Source organism: Ambystoma mexicanum, chromosome 1p (assembly GCF_040938575.1).
Source record: "Ambystoma mexicanum isolate Mex_15411 chromosome 1p, UKY_AmexF1_1, whole genome shotgun sequence".
Taxonomy (NCBI): domain Eukaryota; kingdom Metazoa; phylum Chordata; class Amphibia; order Caudata; family Ambystomatidae; genus Ambystoma; species Ambystoma mexicanum.
The window spans coordinates 526,301,640-526,321,802 of NC_090921.1; the positions used below are offsets into that span (position 1 = coordinate 526,301,640).

The following is a 20,163-nucleotide window of genomic DNA, read 5'->3' on the forward strand; positions in this document are numbered from 1 at the left end:
GTATTTGTCCTTAAAAGGGAAGAACCTTTCATGGGTACCAAGGTATGTAATGGCTTATTGTCGTTATGTGACTAAACCACACATTGAACCTCCTGATGTGGGTAAAGTTAACATGAAATGCCTAAACATCCTAAGAAAGGAAAGTCCGTCTGAGATTTAGACACCATCCTAACTCCCAGAGGTACAGTGAAAGGAAACCTGTAAATAATGGCTTAAGTGAGCTGCCTTCCCCTTTTCAAATGAACTCTTGTGATGTTTCCTTAACTACATTCAAGAGAAACCTATATTTAAAAATAGAAGTCTGGCTAAAAGCCTAATTTTGTTGTTGGGGACTTCAAGTCCCATAATTCCCTAAGCACTGGGACGAGGACGAGGGCTCAAGAGCAATGTTGCAGGAATGGTCCACTGGTTAGGGCCAATGACCCACACCTGCGGGAAGCAGAGAGGCTTAAAAGGCCCCCCTCGGGTGTAGGCCATTGGATGGAGGTGGAGCTGGACTAGTAGCAGCAGTGGTAGTAGCAGCAGAAGGAGAGCATGTCATTGACAGCCCATGCTGAGGTTGGAGGAAAGAAGGGACGCTGGGACTTTAAACAAGCAGATTTCAGCTGCATGTCCTGAGCGGGTCCCGTTTCCCCTAAATCTGAAGTACAGAGATTGTGCAGCGGAAAGCATGAAGGAGGATGACTTTTCCCATTGTGAACCTGATGGCAGAGACTGCGCCGCAGGAAGTGTGCCGGAGATCATGGCTGGAAGTTGGTGTGCAGCCGAGGGTCTCGGGAGCAAGACCAGCTCTGTCTTCGGGATAGTGGGGCGTCTCTCCAAGACTCCTGTAGCTCTCAGGTACCTCTGCTTGTTGCTTTCGGTGCGGTTGGCTTCTGTTTTTTTTTTTAAAATTATTTATTTATTTTTTACATTTTTTTTTTAGCGTCTCGCTTTCTTGTCTTGTCCGAGGCTCCGGTAACTTTCGGATGCCTCTGCTGCAGTTCCCAGTACGGTTGACTTCTAAGCCTTGCCCAGGATGTCTCGCCTCCTTGCTGCTGCTCTCCGATTCCCAGAGTGAACACTGCATCTCCCTTCAGTTTCCTGAGGCTGCTAAGCACGGTTGCTCCAGGAGCTCTGCCCATCGCCAGCTGTTCCGTCCCCAAGACTCCCGACACGTGTTTGGGACAGTCAAAGTCTTCCTCTTGACTGCTCCACAGACCAGGGTTTCTGCGATGCTGCTGGTTCCTCGCTCTGGGGGCAGGATCAGGTAGTGGCTGCTTCCGTTCCCTGGCCATTTAAGTAGAGACTACCTCAGGGAAAGGAGTGATCATCCCATTCATCACATACCCTTCCCCTAATGTTCTGGCTTCCCGCCTGACCAAACTGTAGGGTAAAAAAATCCTCTTCTAGTCCTTAAGATGTTTCTGCTCCTTCCTGTTCAGGTGGCACTCCCGGTTTTGTAGGCCCTTCTGAAGGAACCTTGTAACTTCCCTCTTTAGCTGGTAATTGGGGAATGCCTTTTCCTATCAGGATTTTAGTGGTTCTTTTGAGACTGGGTTTAATCCCCACAGAATGTATTGGTGGATTGGCTCAGCTGGTTTTAAGAAAGAGATACTAGGTTTTGTACGATTATCTCAGGGCATTGGACAGAGGACGTCCTTGGAAGAGAGGCCATTGACACCTAGTAGGCAACTGATATTTATCCACTATTACTTGTTTGATTTTAAAGACTCTCTCATCCAAAGCTTCTTCAAGTGTGAACTCCGTCTCCTTGCAGTTGTTTAATGATCAAAATCATGGGAGGCAGCCCTTTGGTGAATTAATAGAAGTATATTGTGGGATTCTGATAGGTTCCTCAGTTTGTATCAGCTGAGTCAGTATACCACCCCTGACACAATATGTGAGGAGCCAGGAATGAGACGCAGACACAGAGGACTCATGGTTCTGGTTATAGACTTTTACTACATAATAAAGGGGTTGGAAGGGCCTCACTATCCCTAATCTAGAAGCCATTTCTCTATCTCCACCAAACGAAGGGGCTGTCCTGTGCCAAGATGTCCAAATCAAAAATGCCCTGTCTGAAATTCTATCCTAGCCCTCACATTCTAAAAGTAACGTGTAAGGCAAGTCCCCAATTGATAGTAAAAATCAATCCAAAGAACCAAATAATGCACAAGATGTGAGAAAAACCGTAATGTATTATAACACACAGCTTAGGCTGGGAATGATCAAAAAGACATTCAAAAGTATAATGAAAAATGGCTGGTTATATAGCAAATTACAGAAGAGAAATGACAACAAGTTACAGATTATTCACATGTTCCAGGCTTCTGATTTCACATTTACACTATATGTGAATCTATACGCTATCTAGCCCTATTGGCTTATTCTATACTCGTGACCAGATCACAATGTCAGTTTATTAGTTACTGGGCAGTGAAACAATCTCCTTTCTCATGGCGCTGATTGGATAATATTCGTTTAGGTTTGTAGAAGCTAAGCCTTACATTTCATTGGCTGTTTTGGGATGAGTATGCGTGGAGTGAGTGACTTGAGTAATTTTCAACCAATCCCTGTGTGAGATGTGACAGTGCAACAATTAAATTATAACTTTTACATCCCCTTCCCATTGACCTAATTGGATGTTATCGTGTTACCGGTCCCATCATTGTGAACAGTTCATCGCCAGTTCAACTTTGCAACTCGTCGTTGGAAACATTTCTTGCTTCTCCTTCTTTCCTCATGTTTCCATTTGCCCTGCCTCTGGCCTTATGAGCTGGGGGATTAGTTGCTTTCAGACTTCATTCTCTCCTTCTGATATAAGTATGCAGTTTGCAATATTAGACATACTTTTGTCACTAATATTGTGTATGTGCTGTGAGGGTTGTGCATAGGTTTCCCTAAATATTACGGTACCCTGGATACCTAATTAAGTCTATCAATTAATTCTATGATGTTTTTCGTGTGGCTTCTTCCTTAGCAGTTGGAACACTTTCAGTGAGAACGTTTCCTACAGAGGACAGTGTTGTACCTTTCTCATTTTGTCTGAAAAGGCATACTCCTTACTGCTCTTTGCTCGGTTCTTGCTAGCTTGTGACCTTCATTATAATCCCTTTGGATGCACTGCCTGGGAACATAAGTTGTTATACGTGTTTTGAACACAGGCTTAGGAGCTTGGCTAAGCTGATGTGTTTTGGCCAATCCCTGTACAGTGTTTGTCCTTTAGGTCAGAGGTCTGATATTTTCTTTGTTGTTTTGTCATTACCTCACTACGACGCTTCAGGCCTGAGAAGATGGTTTCCCCCTTTGCCTTAACCAATCACTGCACAGAATTTAATCTTGCTGTGGGAAGTTGCAACTTGGTATGTGTGTGCCTCTGAGAGCCTGGCTGATGTTTTCTACTGAGGGAGTTTTGGTTGTTCATGCTTCGAAGATGGCTAACTGGGTCTTGATGCCTACATGTGCTATTTACTCAATTACTGTAAAGGGTTGCGATCATTCACTATCATTATGAGTGCCCCACAATTTTTCCTTGACTGGTGTTAAATGCTGCTGTATCTATTAAGGACACATGGTTATGTTCAAATGTAAGGTGTGTGCATTATAGCTCGCTGAAGCATGGCTACTGGTGTCTCGTTTGGCCTACACTGTGAAGTTTACATGTGTGGGGCTGCTCTCTTAGTACTTTGTGCTTTCTTACAATGACTTGCAAAGCTTATATTTTCATGCATGCTTGGGGCATTGGATATATTCTCCAACATTACTGTATTCTCCAATATTCCGCCCCTTTTGTCCCATACAGGAATAATATCTCCATATATTCAGTCATATTTGTCGTCTTCTTGTTGCCAGTCGGATATACACTTGGGCACCCATGTTTTACATAGATTTCTCAAATCTCCTATGCACGTCCCATAATCTCATGGGCTGCAACTTGCAGTGGTGGTGTCTATATAACATTCTAAATCATTTTCTGGGTCGGGGTGAGAACCAAAGGGTGCTCTCTGGGCCAATGTGGTTATCTATTGGGTGCATCTTTATTTCCCCTTCCTGTGGGTCAGTTTGACAGCTTTCATCTTTCAAACGAGGAGTACCACTACCTGTATTAACTGCAAGTAGGTTAGGTTTATTTCCACAAGACACACAACAAATCATTATCATTTGGTAAATGCACCAGATTATCATCGACAATAAGGATAGGAAATGACACTCGTTGGATGTTGATGAGCCACTAGGACATCCAAGAGGTAAGGACGTGTGGCCAATCATCTTTGATTCCTCCTGCTGCTTCCAAGTCTGTTCTACTTGGCCGATTGCGAGAGTCAGCATGCCGTTGTCGGCATAGATTGGAGGCACTAAGGTGCAGCATGTGCTGCCTATTTTCCATCAGACGCCGCCTTCCATTGCTGTGAGTAGATCCAGCCCAAGTCTGTTTTATTGTGCTATGACCCTGAGCGCACAAAGATCCTCTTGGATTGCGTTAAGAGCCTTTTCTGTGGCATTCGACAGTTCCATCGGGTTCCAGCGAATGATCTGTATCCATTTGGAGTTTGTTGCAGTTTGTATTCCAGGAGCTAACCGAGTTGAAGAACACCTCTGTCTTTGAAAACAGCTTATATTGTTTTGGTATCTTCTCCAAAGCTTTGTCTGCTTCCTTTGAAAAGTAATTTGGTCTTCTCCTCCTTTTTGAGTTTGTTTGTCCTACAATCTATTGGGAGTGATGCAGGGGACTCAGATTGTCCTTTGCGCAATTTTACATGGTTTTCTGGAATCATCACACGGGCATGAAGTGTAACTAATGAGCACGGCCGTTCCATGAGGGTGGTAGGTAGAAATAGGCCTTAGTTCCATACTGCTGCAGGAAGTCAATGATTGTTACTGTTACCTCATTCAATGTTGGCGTCACATATTTATTTATTTATGTTTGATTACAATTAATATTGGTTCCAACAGTCACGCTTCGTTTGCCCCTGACAAAAATCAAAGATCGAGTGAGTTTCTGTACTTTCACAGGTTGTTCATGATGATGCAGACGGATCAATGTATTTACATCTAATGCCCATACATTTCTATGGCTTTCGACTGTTTTCATTATTTCTTCTTCTGTAAATCCCATTGTTCCCTCAGCATTTAACACTTCCCGCCCCTTCACCCATTTCTTTTTCCAAAATGTTGCTCCTTCTATGAACATGTGTGGTTTTGCCAGGCACTGTGCTCCTTCATATTTCCCCATCGCTTCACATTCACTTTTGGATCTCATTTCCATTTTTATTTATACTATGTATCCCTGGAATTGCCCTTGCATCTACAAATTAAGCGTGCTAAGCACTGTGCCTCTAAAGTCGGTACTTCCTTAGATAAAACAAGTCTGGGGGTGCCAACCGCATGTGGGATAAGCCCACATAAATAACTTGACTCATTTTCCTGGACCCTAATAATTTCTTTCATTAGGTCGTAACACACTTGTGTACCATCTGAACGATATTCATTGAATAAGTTATTCGCTTCTTCACTTAATTGTGGTTTGTGTCTAGTCACACGGTTATCCCTAAAAGTAAGTACATTTTCTACTTTTGTATCATTATGCCTACTACCTCTAATGCCTAACTTCAGTACTTCCTGAGTGAAGAAGAGAGAAAAATAGACTCTATAAACACATTCTTGACATTTCTACTATTTGGTTTGGCTTCTTCGATATTGGCTGCTGCACTTGCTCTGCTGTGCCCAAAAGGTTTTATTCTCCTTTGCTAAGTCTTTTTGGGAATAGTCAACTTTGGTTGCAGATTGAGTCCCAACATCTGTTTCTTGTCAGTGCTGTGGCTTTGTGCGTGTGTCTTTTCATGGATCGGTCAAATGGACCCAAGCACGCCGATTCTTTAGCTTTGCTGCAGTTGATGTTGCTTTCTCCACTTCAAATGGTCTGGTGAACTTTGGTTGATTACACTATCATGTGTGCTGTGTGGCGTAGACTGTCACCGGGTTGTAGCTGAAGTGGTTTTCTTGCTGCTGACTTGTTGTACTGCAGGGGCCCGATGGTGCACTTTGATATCTATCTGTGAAGAAATGAACTTTGCACAGGTTGACATATTCTTGAGATATACATTAAATGTATCCCCCAATAGGTCTGCACTTCCAGACAAATTTCATGCTCAAATTGTGGCAGCTTGTGTAAATGGGAGTTTGGACTACTGTAAAACCATCTACTTGGTGCAACCTTCTTTACTCATCTAGCGCCTGCGAGTTCTACAAAACGCTGCAGTGGGTCTGGTTACACACATACCTGTTGGAACAGGAGCAACTAAGGCCAGACAATCTCTACACCGGCTTCCGATTGAAGCTCGGGTAAAATGTAAGGCACTATGTAGTATGCACCGTGCCTTAGGTGGGAAGGGATGCTTAGCCATCCAAGAAAACTGAACCGATATCTCCCGGCTCGCTCTCTGAGATCCTCAAATGCAGTTTTGCTACGGGTACCAAAATATAAGATAGAACGACTGGGAGGCCGTGCTTTCTCAGTTGCAGGGCCTAGGCTTTGGAATTCATTGCTGGAACGGTTGAGGAAAATCGAGGATTTCATATCTTTTAATCAAAATTTGAAAACTTTCCTTTTCAGATAAATTTGCCTCACACGTTTAACCCATGATTTCTTACATGTGTCTTGTTACCGGTTGTTTTAAGCGCCATGATGCCTTGAGTGAAAGAGCGCTATATAAATAGCTGATTGCTCGATTGTGTGCGTCAGAAGCAGTTCGTATAAGCGCAGTCGTGGTATGCACCCTCCTTCCTTTCACCACTTCATGATGGTGGTCCTTGAATTGCTGGTGCGCAGACTGAACAGTGCTAATGGCTGGCAGAGCCTGCTCTTTTTTTTTTAGAGTATCACAAAGCTTGGCCAACTTTAGTTTGAGAAAACGGTTCAACCTCTCCAACTCCGCATTTGCTTGTGGGTTGTAGACGGTGCACAGTTTGTGGCTAATTCCTAGAAATCGGGTAACCTCCCCAAAAAACGTATTTACAAAGTGGGGCTCATTGGCAGATATCAGAACTTCACGGATGCCTTATCTGGGAGACACCTCTCTCGCAAGGAATCTTGCAGCAGATTTGACATCTGCATTCATGCAGGGTCCTGCCTCAATCCATCAGGAATATGGGCACACTACTACTAGTACATACCTGTGTGTGCTGCATCTGTTCACCATGTCAATATAATCAACCTGGAGTTCCTTGAAGGGCCCTGTGGGATGGGGCAATGTCTCCTTTAGTGTCTTGAGTGTATGTTCAGGATGAGACCTGTTGCAGGTAGTACAATTTGACACACATTTGTCGACCTGTTCATCCAGAGTAGGCACGAACGAGTCTTCATAATGGCAGCAGCAATGTGCTGCTTAGGTGCATGCATAGGGAAGTGGAGCTGTTCTATGGCAATGTTTAGTAGCTCTAAAGGCATTACTACTGTACTTGTGCTGTTTTGTCTTCATATGATATCAGTGGGTGACAATGTACATCCTCTTTTTACCCATTATGCTTTTTCTTCTGCTGGGACTCTTTCTTGAAACTGTGTTCTTTCGATAATGCACTACAAGCTTTTGGTCCTCTTTACTGTACTGCTGTGACAGGCATTTGGCTTTCTTTTGGAAAGGGCAAATAAGCTGCCTGTTTGGCGACTGTGTCCGCAGCTGCGTTTCCGTATGAAATCACGTCTGTGCCTTAGAGTGTGCTGCATACTTCATGATGGCTTCTATTAGACTAGCTAACAATATTGCATGTTGGACTGGTGACCCATCTGTGCTTCTGTAACCTTTTCTCTTCTACCTTGATAATCCAGAATGTATTGTAGATGTTGCCCGGACCACACCCCTCACGCACCACTAGACCCAAGCTCTTCCTCCCCCGCTCCATATCAGAGTGTAACATCCACCTGAAATACCGCACTTCATACCAGCCCAAATTTCACCCTCCCACACTCCTCTCCACATCAACGCTCATCAGCTAACCATATACAGCCCAACGTCCCCCTCTCACCGGAGCACCCCCACTGCACCCTACTTAACACTAGATCGCTGGTGGCACATGACATTCATGACCATCACTAACAACAAACTGTACATCCTAGTCCTCACTGAAACCTGGCTCCCACTCTCCTCTGGCCCAGCGCTCTCCTTAGCTATACCCAGCGGCTACACCATACTTCACTGTGACAAAACACAGAACATAGGAGGCGTTGTTGTCTTGATTTTGACACCAGCACTCTGCATCCTCTGAAGACCACCTCTCTCCCCAACTGCGAAAGCACCTCAGCCAAAATCAAATGCTCCGGCAATGATTCCGCCATCTACCGGCACCCGAGTGCGCTAGTCAGCTTCGAGACAGACCACTGTTAGCCCTCAGCAACCTGAAACTAAGCACCCCCCCCCACTCCCCCTTTGGTGACCTTGACTACAATGACCCTCTAGATGCAGAAGCCACCACTTTGCCAAACTCCATGACTGCTCTTGGCTGAACCAAACTTATCTCTGCACCCACCCATGCTAAAGGCTGGATGCTAGACTGGATCCTGGACCACGAAACCAATGCCACCACCTAGCCAACTGCCCCTGCTCATAGTCCGGCCACAATACCTTATTCTTCCCCATCCCCACCCACCACAACCATACTGCCCCCTCCAACAGCCATAAATATGCCACCCACCATCCTAGCCTGCAATACCCACAACCTCACTAACGACTGCATCATCCCTCTGCTCGGGCAACCCCTGCCCAACTCCAACACCACCTTCCTGGTGCAACACTACAACAACCAGCTCACCAACACCATTGACCTCCTGGCCCACCTCAAAAACAGAAAACAAAAGAACGCTCAACACCTCAAACCCTGCTTTACACCAGAACTCCAAACCAAGAAAAGAGCAGCAGAAACCACCTGGTGCAAGAATCCTAGCCCAACTAACACCCCTTTGCAAACATCTCCCGCCTCTACAGACAATCCATCGAAAAGGCCAAAGCATCCTCATACAATTAAATAATTGCCAAATCATCCTACAGTTCACACAAACTCACCATCCTCCGGGAGCTGGGAATTCCCTCCATTCCCCCTACCACCATCCACAAAGACGACGCATGGTGCAATGTCGTCCAAGACACCCTCACCAACAGTCACCCTCCTACAGCAAAAGATTGCAGTCAAGAAGGTTAACACCACACCCCCACAGCCCTGCCTAACCATCTGCAGCACCCCGGGAGTTCCCTCAGTTCGAATTTCAATCCATCTATGACACACCCTCAAATATCCTCAAAGGTCTTAAACCTAGGGGGCGCTGTTGTGCGCCGAACAAGATGGCCGCCTAATCTGTGAGCTCCGTGGCTGATATCCTGCACCTGGAAATCCTGCTATAGGCTGCTATTGTTGAGTGCCCAGAAATCACGTGCAACCAGCTTGAAGGCTCTGGGACCACACTGTCCAAATCAGGGGAGAAATCGGACCCTGGATCCCAGAAAATGAACGACTGAATGGCTGAGATCCCCCTCCAACGGCTGGGACGCTGCACGCCAAAATCACTCCTGGACTGGCACCATCGCCCTGAGCGGGGGAAGGGTGCACTAGACCTGACCGCGAGCGGCGGACCACCCTGGAACCATCCCGGAACACCCAGCATTGGGCTCACAATCATACCGGCATATCCTGGGGGCCGGACACTGGCTGCGGGTATGCACGGGCCGGAGACCCGGGCTGTGAGGTGACCGTAACATGGCCCGTGATGGCGCAGAGACTGCACCTGGACCGCCTTGCTGCCCGCATCAACATCCAGATGTGAGGGTGGGAGAAGCACCCGGATGGTCCACTACGGGCCACCCCACCAGCGCCTGCGGTCAGATTAACCTGCACGGGCGGGGCAGAATCGTGGTGCGCCCCCCCCCTCCCGCCAGCGAGACTGCAACACCTGGGGTAGACGTGGCACGGTGAAGAGCCCTCGGTGCCGCTATCCCCGACATCGGAGGTCGCAGCGAGGCCGATCTGACGTCAACAAGGTATGTGCAGGGGAGGTGGCCCCCAGCCCCATAAATTCACACACAGCCAAATACGGAGCAGACTAACCATATCAGGGCCCGCGCGTCCTACAGAGCTGTCGCTGCCCATCCCGCCTGAAAGGGACTGAGGGACTGAAGGACAGCACTAAGCAATACTGGCCTCCTGGGCAATAATTGCTGCGCTGCCAGGTGGAGAGATCCACTGAGCGGGGACCCCGGCACTCCATCTACCACCAAGAATGCCTCTGAACACCAGAGCCCCGGAACTCCGTTAAGAGGGCCTGGGAAAACATCCTAATCGTTTTGGGCAGGATAGCCCGCAATAGACATCATAAAAAACATATAATCAAGCCAGTATCAAAGACCCCCTACACTGCGCTCCATAGCATCCCCCACCCCGGTGGTATAGAAAGAACCAAGGACTTAACACACAGGCATGATGGGAGGATCAAAAAACAAAAAGCGAGACCCCATGGACGCATTTGCAAATACCACCACGCTAGACCAGGAACTCGTCCCGACACCCATCCAAAAGAATTCCACATCAGACCCAGCAGAGCAAAACATGACCCCCTATATGGCAGCAATGGAAAGAGGGTTTTTGGCGATCAACACCAAACTAGATGATGCGAGAAAATCACATCCATCTGAGCAAACATCAGGAAGGTCAACTCCAGAGTGGCAGAGGCAGAGGAAAGGGTGTCCACTCTCGAAGACACATCTGCCACTCAAAACAAAACTATAGAACAGATCCAAAAAGATATCAAAACTATCCAAAACAAATGCGAAGACTTAGAATCCAGCTCACACCGCAACAACATAAGGGTGGTCGGGGTGGCAGAGCGCAAACTCAACACTCCCATGGAACACTTTCTCGAGGATATGCTCCATTCTCTGTTCCCAGAGGCACAGTTCTCGAAACAATTACTAGTCGAAAGAGCACACAGAGCGCTCGACCCTCCACCTAAACCAGGCGCTCAACCTCGAACAATTATAGCAAGAATACTCAACTACCGGGACCGTGATCTCATTCTTAGACTGGCACGTGAACAAGCACCCCTCTCCTACGACTCCAACCGCATCCACCTATATCCAGACTTCTCATCAGGGGTCCAGGCGATGAGACGCTCCTTTGACACAGTAAAGAAGGCACTCCAAGAAAGGAAAATAGTATACGCAATGCTATTCCCGGCCATGTTGCGCATACAACAAGACTAGGGAGAGGGGTGAGGGTGACTGAAAGACCTCAATGAGCAAACAGAGCCAAGGACACTTACAAATCACTCTGCCAGGTGAAATATATATATATATATATATATATATATATATATATATATATATATATATATATATATATATATATATATATATATATATATATATATATATATATATATATATATATATATATATATATATAATTACAATCCTATCTACATACATTTATACAAGACCAAGTGGCCTAAAGGGGTTAATGCACGAAATGGGTTCACATCCTAGAAACGGAAGGAAGCGGGTAGTGCAAAGTTTCTTTAGGCAATTCTGCAGGAATCGCAGTTCAATCCCTAAGCTGAGAGGAGCCTATTGCTCAAATGTACTTGCAATGCTGGTGCACGCGGTAGTGCACATGGACGAAACAGGGTCTTTTATAGTGTCTGTAGCAGCTCAGGAAGGCAGGTGAGGCGATGCAGAATGGTGAAGGTTATTAGTGTCGCAGGCCTTCTCTTGTCCCAGCCTGGAGCACAGACAAATGTCTGACGAGCGTGTGAACTTTTTGTCCTGGCCCATTCAAGGTTTTTCAAGCTGGCAATTTTCACTTGTGTTTTGGATTTATGGTGTATCTCCCTTCCTTGGGGAAGTTTCATGGCTGGAAACTGGAATGACTGGTTTTTCTGAGAGCTTGGAAATCCGGCCCATGTGTTTTAAACTCTTTACTTCTTATTTTGGGTCCTGAATTAAAGAAACCTGTGAAAGAATATAGACTGTGTGTATTATCACCACTAACCTAATCCCTTTACATTGCTAAGTAAGCAGGCTTTTATTCAACAATTTATTTTTAAACCTAAACCAAGCCCATTTTTCCACATATGTTAAAACTGCTAGCATTTCTTTCTTTAAATTCGGTTTGGCAGCTCCACCAGATTGCCCACACTGTTTTTGCAGCTGTAGTCATTTCCTTGAATGCAGGAGTTTTATCTAAAGCATAGATACAGTTAGTCTCTTTGAACTGCTGAGCCTGGATACTTTTTGGAAAAAAATAAACGCGTGTTCCAGTGAAAGTAAAGTTGCTTATTGATTACTCTCAGAGTTGGTTTGACTGGGCCTGTCACTCGGGAATTATGCCTGGTTTTGGTGAAGCATACTGAAATATCCTGGGCATGACCGGGCCTTTTTAATCACAGTGGTTTCAGAATCAACAAATGGAATTAGCATCAAAGCAGCATTTTTAAAGGGTGAATATGTTTCATTTTGAAGGGGATTTTTGGCTTTTTCAGCAAGGGCAGACTTTCCTTTTCACTCGATTACATTTATAGGTTTCAGAACGCACTGGCATACTTTTTCAGTGTGTCCCCTTGTTCCATTTTGTCTGAAGTGTGCTAGGCAGGATGGTGCAGCAATCTTTTTGTTGGTGCCAAAACTCAGTTTTGAGGTCCTGGTGCGCACAGGAGCCAGCGCAGCTAGGTTGCTGTTTCTTGCGCAAATTCAGCTTAGTGATGTGCGGCAATGCCGTTGAGTGGGTCAATATATCCCACAAGAATAAGTTCCCACTATTCGAGGAGGGTCTCCCCAACAGGGCAGAGCAGGTTCCAAGAATCGGAAATACCCCGAGCTATCGAGTTATCTGTGAAAAGGAGAGGGGCCCTCGGGGACCACTCATGCGTAAAAAGGGTTGGATGTGCTAGGGGCCACCGGTAAGGGTTGCTAGCACTCACCGACCCCATGCGCGTTCCAGACCAAACTTCGGCAGTCGGGTCCAATTCGGTTGCAGGTTCAAATGCAGCAATTCTGTGGCTCTGCGGCTTTCAGCGACCAAGTTACATCATTGATTCCAAAACTGGACAGTGGCGATTTCTCCACTCCTGGTGGATGGATCAGGCCCGTTTCACTGTGACAGGCTTCAGGGGCAAGAGGGGTATAAAAGCAGTGCACCTGCAAAGTTTGTCTCCAAGGCTAGGCGACACGGTAACCGCGCTCACTCCGGATCAGGCTCTCTCTCTTTACTCCTGACCTGGGAACGCCAAGTGTAGGAAATTCGGTGTGCCTTGAACACAGAGCTAGCGATGTACCAAGTTTTGAGGGTCTCCTGGAAACGGCGACGGTATCGGGGCAAAGGTCCTGCGCAAGCTGGTCAGCCCACTGGTTGGCCCAGGGACACTTCTGAGAATGCTTACTTGAAGGGTTTGATGAAGGTGCTGAGAATAGTTGGTCCCACTAGTCCAATGGGTCAAAGTGTCTTTGCAGACCTTCTAGTTCGATCAGATGCAGAGGGGTCCAGCAGGACGACAGCAGGCTGAGGGTGCCAAACCTTCCAGCGGTTCCTCGACTCGGCTTCTTAGTTTCAGGATACTTGGATCCTATCCTTTGCTCAGTGAGAACTCCAGAGATCGACATGGTATGGGTGTTTGGAGCCCTCTCTTATCCAAAAATCTCCTTCACGCCAAAACGAAAATGACCCAATGGGAGATATGCTCTTAGACAGGCATACCATACGTGGACCAATCATGGACCACAGTGGTCCCAGGCATTCACAGCACACCAGACTCTCTGGCACCCGGTATGTGTATTGGAACTAAACCATCCAGCCCACATCATGGAAGCACACACAAGGCGTGCAGAAGCCCACGAAAGCTTGGAGTTTTGCAGGAGAATGCAGTCCCAAGTAAGGACAAACCCGGGTCTGCTCGACCTGGGGAAATGAAGGGGCAAGATGGCCAAAGGACAGGACAAAGAACCTTGTGCCATGGGCATTTTGGAGCCAGGCCACCTCTTTGTGCCAAACGCAGTAAACGCGGTTTACCTGGCAGGAAACGGTTGAAATTACATGAAACGATAAGCTGCCACCAGCCCTTTCTAAGGCACAGCTGCACTTCTCCTGTAAAATCCTCCTAGAGTATCTAGGGCCTTTGGAAATGACTATTCGACCCAAGTGCACTGTACTGTAAGGTACATTGTGAACTTGCTACATGTTGCAGAAAAGTTGCAACATGGGCAAGGACTAAGGGAAATAAAGTCTTCCAGTACTAACTGTATTTAAGGGCATGTCAGTTTCCCCAGACTAAAGTGAGCGAAAAGCCCAGTGGAGTGCAGCTGAAGGCTGTGCTCCACTGGCAAAGTCAGACTATGGTGTTTAACAGCAGCAAAAATGTTGTGGGTAGGGGGGTGCACAACTGGAGGGGAAATTACACATAAATGGAAATATTTCCCAAGAAACCTCATCTTGTGGCCCCACTGGTTTCGCTATGAATGTTGCTGGGTTGACTGGGTGGCATCTCACTATGTTGTTGGCTGGGTTGGTTAAAATGACCTGATAACCACTTGTTCTCTGGGTGGCCAGTGTTGATTTGTTTCTCTCTAAGATAGAAAAGACTATGTTCTCAACATATAAAGTGAGTGGACATCCCATAACTATGGTGGCAGACTTGTCTACAGCAGGTGTTGCAGCAGCTAATGCTTGCTAGCATTCGAAGTGGCCTTGCATAACTGGGTCTAAAAGACCACAGTAATACGCCAGTGGCTTGTGTTTCTGTGATGATCGCAGTGTGAGTACTGCTGTCATTTCAATGTGAGAATAGGTAAAACTGTTGTTGTAATCTGGGGTTGCTAGTACTGATGCACTGCTAATGGCTGTTTTGAGATCCTCAAAGCATTCTGCCAATTCTTCTGTCCATTCAAGAGGGCCTCGTTCTAGAAAGGAAAGAACGTGTCCAGCATTTTTGCCAAGAGGTATGGAGTGTGATGCAAGTTGGTACAACACATGTCAAGACTGGCTCTTGGGGAGGGGACAGCAAATGGGGCCCGCTCAACTGGCAATGCCCCCCTCTGCAGTAGGACTGGCTCTGACTTCCATCCGTAGGGTGAGAGGGTTTCCTATCCACTTGTGACAGTCGGGTTGCTGACCTTGTCTCACAGTTTTCCCCCTTTGCTGTCCAATCCTGAATGTGACTTTAGACACTCTGCACCACTCAATCTTCTGCCTCTCATGCCCTGATATTCCTCTGTCTCTGAATACTTTTTGCCTCCCAACTCTACTCTCCTACTCCCACCTTCACCCATCGTCACTCCTACTCCTGTGGTCCTCCTCCTTTGTCCCACCTATATCTCTCCCTTTGATGTTATTAAGCTCACCTCTGCACTCTGCTCCCGCCTCCGCACTACTGCTCGCTCCCTCTTCACAACTGCTCCACCGTACCTTCTCTCCAGTCCAAATCCTTTCACTGTTGCTTCCCATTTACTCCTTCTAACAAACTCCCTAACCTTGCACACATTCACGCCACTCAGTACGACTTGCTCTCACCAAACAATGCTTCACCTTTTCCCAAAATGTCCTCCACATGCCAATCTACCACCCTTCCCCCTACAGGTCTGTTACCGCCTCTTCCTCTGGGTCACCCAAACAACCCACAACTTCATGCTTTCTGTTGTTCCTCTTATCCTTCTCCCCATCCTCTGGTTGGTGTGCTGGCCCTGGCCAGTTTGGCCCTGTCTTCCCTGGCGTAGGGGTTACAATTGCGGGATGTTACAGAGAGTGGGTTAAGACCTGCCCTGTTCTTCACACAGGGAGTCCATGCAGCCCCAAAGGTTGCCCGCGCAGCTAAGTGTCAGAGTTCATATCAGTAGACCGTGGTGCGTTCCCCATCCCATAGCCCCCACAGGTCAGTGAAGACCTATTGAGCGGCCACAGCTTTTCTGCACGCAGGGACTGGGGATCTGTTTACGACCCCTGGAACAGTGGCATAGGAGTTCCAGTTCCTCTTCTGTTGGCTCTTTCCCCCGGTTGTATCTGAAGATGGCTTGCATGGGGCGCTGATGGGCTGCTGTCCTGCTGTTGTCTCTCCATGTGGTTTTTGCTTCTCTAACAGTTCTAGAAGTGAAAGAGTGAACTTAGGCAGCATTTATTTCAAGAGTTATGGAGTGATACAAGTTGATACTGCACATGTAAAGACTGGCACTTGGGGAGGGGACATGAAATGGGGAACTCTCAGCTGCCGCTGTCCACCTCTGGGGTAGGACTGATTCTGGCTTCCACTCTTGTAGGACTCGCCCCAGAGCCTGAGAGGGTTTTTTATCCCCTTGTGACAATACCAGATTTCTGACCCTGTCATACAGCGGAGTGGGCCCCCTCTTCATTGTCTGTGCACTCCTGAATTGTTAATGGTTAACTTTTATCCCTGCATGCAATCCCCTCCAATCTTCCCTGGCTGTCCAATCCTTTATACAACTTCAACAGATCTACCATGGCACCTCACTCCCTGCTATCAAATACTAATGTTCCCGACTGGGAAATCTTATTCTAGGATTCCTACATTCCAATAGCTGATGACCTTGCTTCGGTTTGTCGAAATGTGAAGGTAGTTTGTAATATGGACTTTAGGGTTTGCAGATGAAGCATTGTTACATTGTATGAGCGCGATTCCTTTATTCTAACTCACACTGGTAAACTTTTTATTGCAGATGGTGGAATCGGTGTCATTTTATCCTGCATTAAAAGAAGGTGAGGCACTTCTCTGACCTGCATGGGCCCCTTTCATTTAGATGCCCCCCCCCTATCATGTCTACTCCACTGCTGACCGTATTGAGGGAGATCATAGAATACCTGCTGATCAGTAATTCAATGGCAGTTTCTACCCCCTAATGCCTTTGAACTAGGGTATTTAGTCCTAGTTTAGTAAGAAGCACATTTTCTTTGAGTGATGAACTAGACAACCAGCTGTTTTGGGCCAGCACAGGCATGGTTTATTTTAGGGGCAGGGCAATGACCCAACATCTGGCATAGATCTGACCAGTCATTGGTGGAAGAGACAACAGTCCTGTTATAATGGGGAGGGTCCTGGGGGGGGCAGATTGTGATCCTGCTAGTCTTTGGTCATAGGGAGTAGTGAAGTGTGCCATCCATTTTGGCAGTATTTGTGCCAGTAATTAATGATGTCAAAAAGATGAACTGCTCATTATTGTTGACAAGAAGGATCAGGAAGAAATTTGAATTGACGCAGCTAGTCTGTGGTATTGGAGAAAGGGGGAGGAGAGCAGTAGTGACCCAGCCATTGAAAGTTCATTGATGATGCTGTTATTTGATTGTGGAATAAGTGGTGTAGCCAGTGATGGTCTGTGGAGAGTCTGGAGACCAATCCTGCCTGCTGGCAATAACCCGGCTACAAGTGATTCTGTAGCGTTCTGTTTTTATCACCCATATTTAGTAGATGACCATCAAATGGGACATGGAAGGACAGGTTGCAAGGCCATACTCCTTTCACTGTTGATGACTAGAAATGTTAAGAGCTTGAATATCTGGAACCACACTGGCCGTGACAAGTGGTGCTGACAAGTGATCTAGTGCTTGTACCGATAGTTGACTGGTTGCACTTTGTGATTTTTAGTACCTGGCCCCTGTGAACCGGAGGACCTACTGGACGGGATCATATTTGGTGCCAAGTACCTTGGATCCACACAACTCACGTCGGAGAAGAACCCATCCACTGGCACCCGCATGCGGCAAGCCCAGGAGGCAGTTGACCGGATCAAGGTAAGAAGCTGCAGGAGGTGGCAGTAATAACCTATGTGGGGGACATTGAATCTAAGATTGTTAGGTTAATTCATTTGAGACGGTGTGCACCAAGTTCAACTTTCTTCCAGTTGTCAAAAAATCTTGCAATCTGTTAACTCTTCAGAACATTTAGGGTGTGAGAAAGACCTACCCGTAACTAAGCAACATAGGATCTCCCCCTCTAACCCAAGTCTGCTTTGACAGTCCAAGAAGCAAATGTGGCAGAGTATACAAGGCTGAAGGGAACACTCTCAGCCTATGTGGCATTCAATAAGGGAATGCCACACAATATTTATGAAACTATGGAGCAAATGCTCAAAACGGTCATGTAAATAATTGCAAGAAGGATGCAATGTGTGTACTTGTATTTATTTTATTTATTTATACATTTGTAGAAGCGCACAAAACCCTTGGGCATCCAGGCACTGTTTACAGTCATAATAAATTCAATGGTACATGCAGCATTAGGTTAGTTGAACAGATAGGTCTTGAGCATTTATCTGAACAAAGTGTAGGAAGGTTCAGCTCAGCTTGTGTTTTGAGAAATGCACCAGTCACCTCAGCCACAAAGGTGACGTGGACATTTCTACAGAACTGGGTGGCAGCACAAATGGCACACTGGCTAGGCCCCTGGTATACTGTATGATACTAATGTAGTACTGGTTACAGCAAGTGCTTGCGTGTTGGGTGCACATTTCTCAATGACATTGTATGTATTGCTTTCCCGCCATAATTATCGATGGGACACCCAATTTGTTGCTATTTTTCTTCACCTTTCTTGACTTTTTGGAGGTCAGTGAAGCCTTTTTACTTGCCTTACCTTGCTAAGCACATCTTTTGGGGGGAGCACAAGGGAGGGCACTGATCAATCCATATGGTTATTTGGGCAGAAGAACTCTGTTCTCCATAGTAAAATTCTGTCTTTTTTTTTCCTGCACACATCGCCGCCTTTGAAGAGCAGTAGAGATGCACAAGATGTATGACTGTCCTTGGGCCATCTTGTACATTGGCCTTCATTCTGCCCTCCTAGGGCTGAATGTCCCATGTATGGTAAGCCCTTTCCCAGGGAAAGCTCCATATTTCGTAGGGAAAGTAGCTGTGTCTGTGTGTGTCTGGATGTTCGGTCTGGGAGTGTCTGGACCCAGTCCACATCCATGTTAGTCTGTTGCTGGCCAGAGGTGTTGCCCAGAGGCTATCCAGGACAGCCCCTGTGAGTATGAATGATGGAAGCCATTACAATTGGTGGGCTTGTAAGCGACTCCAGCTCGAATCCTGGATAAGATGAAGACCCCTGCAGCAATTCTTCAAATTGTTGGTGGAGCAAAGTCCCCTAAGATGAGGTGCATCCTGCTGAAAAACCGGGACTTTGTCATTGGAAGCCAGACAGAAGCACATTTTCAATCTCTCACAGTGAAGCCCTGCACTTTTGCTGATTTCCAGAAGACCTTCATCAGTGCTTAGACCCCCAGACTGGTGGTAACAACCACTCTCCACCACTGTTTGAGCATATTGCCCTTGGAAGCCTTCAAAAGCGTCCCAAAACCATCTTATGGGCTGACTAGCTTCAAATTGGGCTACCAGTTGTTGTCCCGATTTGAGCCTTGATGAGACTGCAGATTCTCAGCCTATAAAACAAAAAGCATTTCCAAGACGTTGCAGCTCCCCATCACAAAAAGGGGCTCTGCTCTGCCACTAGGGTCGTCTGTTGCCATTTCTTCAGAGTGGTCACCACCAGCATCGTGTCCTAGGAGTCCTCTGAGGTCGTCGCCGAAGTGGTGATCCTTTCTTCAGTCCAGTAGTGGTGGCCAGCTGTCCAGTGTCTAGAACCAATCATTCCGAGCTCGAACCAAGAACTAGCCAGACCTAATAACTCAATCCTGAAAGTGGCCGCTGCATTCGAGAGCCCTGGTCTTCCTCCAACCGAACAAAGGTATGAGATCAGGGGGCCCAGGGATTTCAGGAACTTCTTCAGTGCACATACCTGTTTCTGCCCCCGTCACCATTGGGTCTAATTAGCATAAAGTCCTTGCCCTATCTCACACTTGTTTGACCATGAGAAATGATGCTCTGGTCAAGGATCTTCCCCTGGGTTTCCCCTAAAGTGGTTGGATAAGGACAGGGGGCACCAAGAACTTTCTTCAATCGATTAATTTTAAGACACTTACAAACTGCCCGATGGCTTTGCCAACACTTGTTTAGACTCCTACCCTGCTGAAGAAACTTTCATTGCGATGTGCAACTCTAGGGCACTAGGCCCCTTCTTTTCTGCTAGGTAAAAGAGTTTTAAGGCTTGGTGCTTTACAAGAGAAGGCTTTGCATGCTGTTTCTTACTCCTTCATTTTCAACATATTAGTTCTCCAACTGATAGTTACTTACCTTGTTCTTTTTATTCAC

At 46.6% G+C, this 20,163-nt stretch overlaps 1 protein-coding gene across 1 annotated transcript in view; it reads left to right on the forward strand.

Annotated features, from left to right (window-relative positions):
• The window catches only part of APBA3 (amyloid beta precursor protein binding family A member 3), a 369,129-nt gene that overhangs the window by 220,152 nt on the left and 128,814 nt on the right, over positions 1 to 20,163 (forward strand). The window contains exons 3-4 of the mRNA XM_069649423.1: positions 16,680 to 16,719; positions 17,603 to 17,748. Coding sequence (XP_069505524.1) covers positions 16,680 to 16,719; positions 17,603 to 17,748 — 186 coding nt within the window. The remainder of the gene's footprint in view (positions 1 to 16,679; positions 16,720 to 17,602; positions 17,749 to 20,163) is intronic.